General features: G+C 40.1%; 1 protein-coding gene across 2 annotated transcripts in view; it reads right to left on the reverse strand.

The window, feature by feature from the left end:
* LRRC7 (leucine rich repeat containing 7) overlaps positions 1–4,422 on the reverse strand; it is a 495,696-nt gene extending 491,274 nt beyond the window's left edge. The window contains exon 1 of one of the 2 annotated variants that reach the window (XM_045835283.1): positions 3,971–4,422. In XM_045835283.1, the coding sequence (XP_045691239.1) occupies positions 3,971–3,972 (2 nt within the window). In that variant the 5' untranslated portion in view covers positions 3,973–4,422. The remainder of the gene's footprint in view (positions 1–3,970) is intronic. The other variant, XM_045835282.1, reaches the window with a different exon arrangement.
* Between the last annotated feature and the right edge of the window lie 6,704 nt (positions 4,423–11,126).

Consider the following 11,126-nt stretch of genomic DNA (forward strand, 5'->3'; position numbering starts at 1 on the left):
CATTAAAAGAGGCTGATTTATCTTACCTAAGAGCACAAGTTAACTATGGAGGTACCTAAGGTTTTCTTTACTCTCCTTTCACTACCTCAGGATAATTCCCTAGAGTATTCTCTATAAAAATATGAACACTTGTAATGATGCAAACCTGATTCAAGGAACACAGCTAAAACCTTCATAAAAGAAAAATATTATTGATTTGTGGCCATCATCTTTCAAACGCTGTTGATTTATAGTGCTACTTTTAGTTTTGAGTTTTCACTTGTAATTTATGATTCAGTATTTTAACACATATGCAAAACCTACAATCTATGTATCTCCTTTCTGCTTTATGTGCTTCCTAAGAATATAATTTAATTGTCACACTATATGGTGATATTGTATTTTTATATTGAAATTCCATTTTTAATAGAGGCATTTAAGATGCTCTGTGTAATACTGATGTGGCCCCTAGAGTAAAGAGATTCAAAGTGAAAATTTCTCAGAAGATCCTAGAATCACCTCCAATATGTCTTTCCTTGGAGATATGAATTACTGACTGGTCCATTGGCTTGGTGCAAACTAGAGATCTATTCTGTGTCACAGATTTGAATTGGTGTTGCCTCCAAAGTCATGTTGCAAATTTACATGACTGACTGGACTCATCCAAAACAGAATGTGGATGACACCATACAAAGCAGTTACTGTTACTGGGGAGAACAAAATACTCCACAATATTGTATTTTAGTAATGCTGTGGTTGTTATCATTGTTATACTCAGTGAATAGTATATGTTCTTTAAATAAATAATTAAAAATTATGAAATAATTTATGTGAAGGAAAAAATGTAATGAGTCTAGATGGTAATTTATCAATAACTGGTTACTCTGTATACTTTGTTCATTTGGGAATGGAATGAAGTTATAATATCATGGACTGTGTAATCCATCCTTATATTGAGACCACAGTCAATACAAGTTAAAACATAACTTATCTTCAAATTTTCAACTGTTTTAAAAAGTGAACTTTTAAAGTTGTGATTTAAGAAACCAGGATTTTATATCAAGTATTACCCTGTAATAAATACTGAAAATAGGAGAGGTCTAGGAAATATCCCTGAGAATTACCATCATGAGGATAATACAGGCATTTAATGACTTTCTATAAGTGATAAAAATTCATAGTAGCACTAACTATATCTTCACAATTTTTAAAAATCCAAAGCAAAAAAAACTGTAGATGTACAAAACACTTGAAGCTATTATTTGTATTTTATAGACACTGAAAAATTAAAAGCTTACAAAAGAAAGTGCAATGTTATTTCAATTAAGGAAATTGTAATGCCAACCTAAAGTGGTGCTAAAATTCTGAACAAAACATGGCTACTGTAATTGAAGCAGGTTTATTTCTTTAAGAAGTTGTTTCTAATTCTGAAGCTGCATATGTGCAGGGGCACGTGACGGAGAATGTGAGGGTTGCCATGGTAAGTACACAGCTTTTCTTGAACAGTCAAGTATAAAAATAAAATGTATAAAGAACTCTCACTTCATAACATGTCATGAAAATTGAATCTGCTTTATGTACCACAACAAATTAGTATGATGCAATGCAGCATAGGACAGAAATAACCCACATTTCAAAAACTTCAGCCCATTAAGATGGCTTATAAAACATGGAGTAAAAAAAATGAAATAAATGTCCAAGTTAGGTAACTCTAATTAAACCTTGGATCTACAACAAGTTCTACCTCCATTAAATTAATCATCACAGCTCAGGACATTCCACAGGCCTGAGACATCTCCCCAGGGGTCCAAATGCAAACATAGCTAAACATCACCCTCTATATACTTTAGTGCTATGACTCTTATTTTTAAGGAAAAATAAGATCATTTCTACATCCCTAGTTTCTCATTCTGTCCCAGATCAATGGTTTCCAAGAAGCAGGGATCTGACTCTGCTCTACTGTTTTTAGAAAAAAAAAAAAAAAAATCCTGTGGCGGTTCTCCTAGAGTCTGTGAAGTCAGCTCAACGACGCCTAGATGGAGGCGTGACACTTGCACTGGGGAGGTGGCAGAATCTGTTGCGAATCACAGCAGGTTCTGAGGCGCTGGAGAACCCACGTGTGCAGGGGCTGGAGAACTTTTCCAGCACGTCTCAGAGGAGGAATGCCTAGCCAGAGAGCTAGCTGGCTAGGGCCAGGGGCAGGGTGAGAGCTAGGCAGTAAAACGAGCGGTGGGCAGCCGAGAAGGTTCAGATCCTTCACAGGTAGCTATCTACCCATGTTTCTCTACCTTCTATCCCCCCCACCCCCGCAACTTTAATATTTTTTCCCCTCATAGGAGGATTTAAGCAACCAGGATGCTGAGCATCTCATAGGCTCAGCCTGGAACAAAGAAAATCGAGTTCCTAATACTGTATCTCTCGGGTTGGAGAGATCACGTGTCCCGCTTTCGCTGGAATGCTACTTCTCGCCCACGCTATAAAATCTCTATTGTGCTTAGAAATTTTGTCCAGGTAAAAATATGCCCCCATACAATTGTTTTACATCTCTCGAGAGTCACATTGCAACGAATACAGGTATACATTTTTACGTGCTGACCTAGTTACCACTGCAGGTAAATTCGATGTGTTGAAAGTGTACTGGGAAAGTAATCAAAAAGAGCAGGTGGAGGACCTTTATGTCTCATTGCTGCCACCCCCCCCCCTTCTTTTTGAAGGAGAACTTCGAAAGGAACGTGGGAGTCGTGGGAGTCGCAGATGGTTCCTTTCTGAAGCCGATTCCAGGGAGTTGGGAAAGTGACCCCTTCCCTCCTCTGCCTGGCGCTGCGCCCTCTCGCCCAGCCCACAGGCTTTGTGACTTGGTTGGGAGAAGATAGTGAGGGAGAGGGCGGAGGCGGGTCCTTTATTCAGCCCTGATGTCCAAGAAGTAGTATAATAGAGCGATGTTGCAGCCATCGCCTTTATTATGAAGTCACGCGTTAAAGACCTTCTATACAATGCCCATCCGCTCACCCTCGTTCTTGACTCCGCAAACCAGCAAGACTAGAGACCTACGGAAGCCAGTCTAATTGTCCATGAGCTGGGGTGCCATGATTACCGTAACGTTAATGTGCTTCCCTCCCTCTTTCCATGGAGGATCCAAAACTAGTCCTGCATCCTTAATGACTCTAAAAGGAGGATACAAGATGCTCTAGGGGGGCCCCGCAGTGGGATTGGGCATAGTGCAGGCTCACCAGCTTCGCCCTGCAACACAAAGGAGATGTGCGGGCAGGAGTTGTCTGGTTTAGGGGGAGGGAGGCATGGTTCTCCCAGGGAAAGCTTTCACTCCATTGCTCCCCACTTCTTTCCGTCCTCTAGTCCTTCAGTCTGTCATAGTCCTCTTCCTCTCCAGCCCCCCAAACCCCACCCTTTCCCTTCAATTATCAAAGGCATAAAAATCTTCTAATTGTATTTTTCAAACAGTAATTCTACACCTTCCAAGATAAAGGGGCGAATGAGACCCGCCACAAGTGTGGTGTGTGTGTGTGTGTGTGTGTGTGTGTGTGTGTGTGTGTGACACGAACAAAAAAGAGCGCTTCACCCTCAGACACCTCAGCGGGGGGAAAGCTTACTGGAGATACCTATGATAATAAAGAAGAGCTAAGACTAACAGCTCGGCCAACGGTCCCAGCATTGGCGCCCAGCATTCCCTCTTTACATTTCCTTTGCAGTATATAACCTTTCAGGGTCTCCTGCCAGCCCAGGCCACTCGGTGTTCCCGAGCAGCCACACAACTTGCACCCCATTTTCAAATGCCCCTCAACCTACCACATCCCCTCCACCTCCTCGGGCCACCGCACGAGCATCTTCCAGAGAGCGCTGAAGGCTCTTGTACACCCACCTCCGCCCCACGCCGGCCCGCTTGGGTCCCACACCTCCCGCGCTGCCACCGTGGGCACAAGCGGTTACGGCCCCCGCAGCACCCTGGGTCACCGAACAAGACTGTCCTACTCACATTATCGGCAGGAGAAACTGCCCATGAGGTTCCGGAGAGAGTGAATGGTGCAGCTGCCAAGGGTTATTCCTTAAAGTGTTCGGGGGTCCGCAGTGGAGTGGGCACGAGGGTCCTTGGAAGAGGTACAGAGGAGGGGTGTAGGAGGAGGAGGAGAGGAGGAGAAAGAGGGGATTCCAGGCAGGTGCCACGTTAGACCATGATGCCGGTGTCCTTCAGGTGGACGGCTGGAGCGGTTCCGGCGGGAAGCGGCCAAGGGGAAGCCCGAAGCGCTGGCAGCGGGGGTGGCAGGAGCGCATCCACTCCCCAGCCTTCGCCTGCCGTGCGCGCCGCGCTAGCGACCGCAGCAGCGGCCGCGGCGGTGGCTGAGGCGCAGCTCCTTCCCCACCCCCAAAAGGCTTCACAGACAATAAATCCTGGGCGGAGAAGAGATGAGCAGAAAAGGCGAACGAATCGTGCACCCAACTCTGTAACACCCCCCTGCCTGCTGCCGCGCCTCGGTTGGGCGAGAATCCCTGGGGACCAGGGTGCAGTGGGAGGCTCGGAGGGGCCGTGCGCTCCCGCGGCTGCCGGCGACCGCGGTGGCCGGAGTGGGCTGCAGCAGGTCCTCACCCTCGAGAACGCGCTGCCCAGGGGCAGGGTGTCCGTGGCTTTAAGCCTGGGCTTCGCCCAGAGTGGGGTCCTCCTCGGTGCAGTGGCTCCGCGCACAGGTGCCAGGATTGGCAGGCGAGGAGGCGCTGCTCGTGGCTCTTGGCTGTGTCTCCCCGCTCTCCCCGCCCCCTCTTTTTTCCCACCCCCTTTTCCGACGACACCAGCTGCAGCTGCTTCAAAGTGTGAAAAATGTCAAGGAGATTTTCCAGCTTCAGGAGGGGTGACCACGTTCACAGCTCTCGGCCCCCTTTTGAGATTCTCTTGCCCCTCTGACCTCTACTCGGGTTCCCCCGAAACGCAAGAAGAAATATCCCTGTCCGGTGGAGAAAGGAAATGCTCGCCTTCTCTCGGCTCTGTCACAGGCTGCTTTTAGAGAACGGGACAACAGGCCGGCCTAGCTCTCTGGCTTCCTTCTGTCGCCCGGGGTACGGGAGACAGGTGCTGGAGGCTCGGCGCTCGGCAGCGCGCGACCGTCGGCTCCTCCCGCTGCCTGACCCGCCCGGGGCGCTCGCCACGCGCAGAGTCCCGCAGCGCCAGCGCCTCGGCGGCACAAGTGGCTCCCAGCCTCTGCGCCTGCCTGAGCGCCCCTGCACCAGCACCAGCTATGTGACGCTGCGCTCGTGGCTCCGCAGGCTCCCGCTCCTGCTATCTCAGCAAAGAGGCGGCCAGGAGCGCCTCCTCGGGGTTTCCTCCCCCGCCCGCCTTTCCTGCTGCAGGTTGTTGGCTGCCAAGGAGAAAAGTCTGTGCTGGTGGGTCGGTCGCTTCACATCGGTCAGGACAACGATTTTGCGTCTGCTCTCACGATCCCTTTTCTTTTTGGGGCCGAGGTTGCTGCTCTGGGAGTGTGCAAAAAGACAAGGGGTTTTCCAACTACACTTTGTGTTTTCACCACTGCTCCTCCAGCCGTGGACACACACGCGCGCGCGCACACACACACACACACACACACACACTCATATATTCCCTCCCCTAAAGGCACACACTTTATATTCTCATATACTTACCTTTAAACTCTCATAAGCAGCAATATGTTAAGAAACATATTGATGAAGTTAGTACTATATTTAGACTTTTATTATCTAAAGCCATCTACTGAATTCTCTCTTTGAGAATGGCTTCATTACCCTGGAATCATTCTTTTACGGAATATAAACTATAGGTTTTGCTTCCTCGTTAGGGGAGAGAAAGAATCTTCCCCTTTAGTTCTACAATGCTAATACAGTCCGATTGCATGGCATCCAACTGCCACTTTGGGGTGGATGTAAACTCCCAGTTTTCTAAAAAGAAAATGCGTGTATTTCTAAAAAGATAAACTTGCTTGTATTCTTAGATTTGCAATGCTAAAATCTTCAAGGTCAAAAATCATCTTGTCTGGCTGTTAGGGCTTTTCTGGAAAGAGTCTTTGGAGATTGACACCCAATCTGCTGAGGACAAAGAATGAGGATTATTTTCCATTTTATCTGGGCCATAAAGGTTGGCTGACTTTTAAGGACAGCCTTACAGTATTTTGTATGATTTTTGTGTGGACAGAAGAAGGAATGAAAGTATATTGTGAAAAGCCAGATTATTTTAAAACATCTCTGAGAAAGGGTTCTGAAATGGCAAGGAGATGAAAAAGATTGTTAAAAGGGCAAATTTTTGAATTGACCTCAGTGGAGATCTACTTTTCACCCATAGTTTTGTCTTTGTAAACATTTTGTCACATCTCAGTGTCTTAGCTGGGTGAAGTGATTGAAAAATTTTAAGTACTAATTAAAAATCTAAAAATATAATCTGAAATTATAATTGCACAATTATAGCAATTGTAGGCTTAAGTTCTTCTGCATACAGTTTACACAGAACTTTCACATATAGTTTTTCACTCCATCCTTTCCTAAAGTTTGGTGGATAATGTTATCCACACTTACAGGAAGGCGGAAAGACTCAACTCAGAAAGGTACCCAGTTGCCCTGCACTTGAACTCAGAATTTCATATTTTAACTTCAGGAATCATTTTATTCAACCAAAATATTTAAATAGAAAAATTTTATTTAATATCACAGCCAGTTATGAATTACTGCAGATCCTTGCAAACAGGCAGCATATTTATCAATGGCATTATCTTCCATATGTTAAGTGGACTTGTTTTTGTAACTGAAAACCAACTTATTCCATTCAATGGGAAGAAAGGTGTGTTTTGAAATGCTAAGTTAAAGATTGATGATTATTCTATAATATATTTTAAAACATATGTTCTCTTTTCTGCTTTATTTTACCTTAAAACCATGATTTCAGGCCACAAATATCTAAAAAGATAAAAGGTTTTAAATATGTACAGATGTGATGTAGTGCCTATGGGTTTTAACAAACATAATTTTAGCATAAAAAAAGAAGGGGGAGAGTATTTTCTGTGGAATAGGCTTTGGATACAATGATTTCATTTTTTTCTAAGATTTATGAATCTTGAACAAAATTTGTCCACTTTCACTATTTAAACAATAAGGTACATTGAAGAGACTTCAGTGGTTTCATAGACTCATGGAACCATTGAAATGCAAATACAGTTGCTCTCTCCAAACTCCAAGTTGCCCTGTCATCAACCCTCTGGAAATACAGATGATTATCTGAAAATTGAAGAAAGATGAATGTTAAATATTCTTAGGCTGTCATTCAAGCAGAGGTCCAACACTAAAAACAGTAACAACTTTAAAAATCAGATCACACCAGCTTTAACAGTTTACCTGTTCAGATTACATCTGTGAATGACTACATATTAAGCTTATAAAATTTTGTAAATTGTTCATCAATTTCTTGGATTTCCACCACTAAAACTTTTGAAATGATAATCTGTTCATAGGACAAGCAGAACAAACCTTATCTGAAATTTAGAAAAGACATACAGTGTTATTAAACAATCAGGTGCCAACTCTCTTCCTAGTTTTTCTCCTTGGAGGCCCAGAATGTCACCCCTACCTCAAATTCCTCTATGGCACATCTTGAATAAAATAAAATTATGTATAGAAAGCACAACAATTTGGGTTTTATCAGATGTTAATGCCTTAACAGGATTGACTTAATTAGATATTAGTCTTTGGGGAAACGGAAAACATTGCTCAGTTTTGGTGTGTGGAAATACAGGTCTGAAGAACGCATGGGTTGGAAGAGCAGGATCAGGATCAGCAGGACACCCGTGAGGGTCCGAACTGCTGCACTGTCATGCTTAGCTTTTGAAAAGCAGGGGAGAAGCTCTGAAGAGGAAGTGAAATTTATTAAGATTCTTCAAATTATTTAGATGGTCTTTGCCATGAAGCTAATCTGTCAGATTAACAATCTGTTGTAGTTCAAGAGAATAAATATTTATTGTGGGGTTTAAATCACTTCCATAATTTTTATTTCTAAACTTTAATTTCATATTTAGGATATAAAAATACAATGAATACTGATGTACCCACCTTGCACCTTAAGAAAGAAAGTTGGAATTTTATTCCTATTCCTCTATTTCTGCTCTCTCAACCCACAGAGGTTACCTCATTCTTAATTTTTGTATTATTTATATATTTTTAAATTTCATGCATTTTTACTGCTAAAATCTTTTTGTGTTGCTTTGGAAATTTAACCCTTTCATAAGTGATATAATGAAGTATGTATTCTTTAACAGTAATGACATTTTGTTTGTGAGAATCTTCATGTATCACTCTGGTTCACTACTTTTTACTGCTGCATTATAGCTGATTGTATGAATTTACTACATTCACATTCTGATGACAATATTTGTTTTTATAGGTACATGTAATGAAGATTTTTTTATCTCTTTATGTGTAATTATGAGAGTTTTTCTAGTTTATATGTCACCTAAAAGTGGGTTTCTTGGGTCATAGAACATATTTAATAGTAAATTATTTTCAAAGTTTACATTTCTATGATTATTTTTAAGAGTTTTTCTTGATCAATACCCTAGCAGTACCTATTAGACATTTTCATGTTCTCCAGTCTGAGGAGTGTGAAATGGTATTTCATTATGGTTTAAAAACATATTTTCCTGGTTACTTATGAGATTGAGCACTTTTCATAGGTTTATTAATAATCTGTATTTCCATTTCCAATATGAATTGCTCAGTTTATATATTTTGGTCCTTGTTAGATTTGGTTTTCTTGATATGTGTGTGTCCCAGACTCTAATTTATGTCAGTTACAACTCAACTTTAGTTTTCACTCTTAATATGGTGTATTTTTATGAAAATAATTTTTATTTAATATTATCAACTTTATCAGCACTTTAATTTATGATACGTGCTTTGTATTTAGTTTAAGAAAACCTTACTACCCAAATAATGTAAATAGTTTTTCTATATTATATTCTAAAAGCTTTATAATTTAATTTTTTACCTTTCAGACTTTAAACCATCTGATATTGATTCTGTGTATGGTATGAAGTAAGAGATTAATTTTTGTTTCTGTTTTCATTTTTTCCTCATGAGATAACTGATTGTGCATACTACCACCTCATTTATTATATACCAGCTGATTGGTCAACTTTTGGCTTGCATGTTTGATTCCGTCTGTTTCTCCATACTGTCTCAGTTGAGATCTGTCATAAATTATTGGGGTTTCATAATCAGTATTGGTATGTGGGGAAACAAGGCACCTTATCTTCTTCTTCAAAATGTCTTGACTTTTCTTCATCCTTTTTGGAGGGAGGGGGACTATTAATTTTAAGTGTTATTAGATCTATGATAGCTTCCTTAATTTTTTTTTTGATACCACAAATGCCTTGAAAAAATATTGTGAAATCACAAGACTTGTTCTATCTAGTGTTATATTGTATTGGCAATTCTCTCTCACAAGTGGTTCAGACTAAATTTATTATGCTAGTGCTCCAATAGGAAGGTTACCTTAGATAAAATATGAGTAAAAAGATTAGCTAATACAAATTAAATATCTTTATAAAGCAATATAAATGAGTTCACTAACACATTATAGTGTAAAAAATAATCACAAAGGACCTCACATATCCAAAGAAACCTTGAGAAAGAACAAAGTGGGAGGTATCACACTCCCTGACATTAAACTCTAGTACAAAGCTATGATAATCAAAACAGTATGGTGTTGCCCCCCCCACACATATCTCAAAGGAATAGAATATCAATTGAATAGAATAGAGAGCCCAGACATAAATCTTTACTTATATGGTCAATTAATTTATGGTAAAGAAGGTAAGTATATACAATGAGGTACAGACAGTCTCTGCAATAAGCCCTATTGGGAAAACTGAACAGATAACATGTAAAAAAATGAAATCAGACTATTTTATTACATCATATATAAAAACAAAGTCAAAATGAATTCAATACTTAAAGTAAGATCTAAAACTATAAAACTTCTCAAAAACTTCTCATGGATCTTGGCAATATCTTTTTGTATATATTTTCCTGGGCAAGTGCAATAAAAGCAAAAATAAGTTGGACTACACCAAACTAAAAAATTTCTGTACAGTGAAGAAAACCATCAACAAAATAAAAAGACAGACTGCTGAATGGGAGAAGATACTTGCTAATGATACATTGAATAAAGGGTTAACATCCAAAATATATACGGAACTCATACAGATCAATACCAACAAAAAAAAAGTAAAAGAAAATCCAATTTAAAAATGGGTAGAGGACCTGAATGTAAGATAGTATAACATATGTTTAGAAATATTATTTACAATATGAAAACTACTCATATATAAAAATTTGATAGGTAGTACCAAAATTCCTCCCTGAATATTAAATTAAATCATGTTGCCAACAATTGTGTATCAATATTCTTGTTTTTCACATCACTGTTAACCCTAGGTACCAATCATCTTCTAAACCTTCCTAATCTAATAGATAAGCAAATGTCATTATTTGATCTATGTATCTGCAATACTTATTAAACTGAATTAATGCATTATGCCTTTTATGAAAGTTTGAAATGCAGATGGACTACCTTATTATCAAGACAGTCTTATTTCATGATATTATTTATTTGTAGCAAGAAAATAACCAGAAATGAGGTAAAAATACTGAAATCAAAGTCTTCCCTATAGAAAATAAGGTTTCATTTAAGTGCAATGAAACAGTGGTACCCGGAAAATACCAGGAAAACTTGTTGAAGTTTTCTTAATTTATTTTATATCCTCACACTCCCAACCCCAAGCTCCTTCTCTTCACTTCTCTATGAAGAGAAAGGTCACAGATCTGAGAATATCTGCTTTTCTTATGGATTTAAAACACATCAACAAACTACACTTCACCCCACTGATTTAAAGGGATGTTTTAGTGTTCAGACAGGAACTTGGCCTTTCTTATAAATAGCCAAAGGGTTTTTGATAACCTTATTCTTCCCACCAGACACTGACAGTTCACATTGTGTAATCTTCAAACTCAATAATACTTTCTTTGTGTTGTTGCTTGAAAATGCCATAGACCAGTGTCTTTGAGCTTGGCTTACTTAGTGTATTTGTTCTTTCATAAGAAAAGAAAATTAAATACAGTGCTAGTCA

Source organism: Phyllostomus hastatus, unplaced genomic scaffold, assembly GCF_019186645.2.
Source record: "Phyllostomus hastatus isolate PE091 unplaced genomic scaffold, TTU_PhHast_1.1 phas_contig_209, whole genome shotgun sequence".
NCBI lineage: Eukaryota > Metazoa > Chordata > Mammalia > Chiroptera > Phyllostomidae > Phyllostomus > Phyllostomus hastatus.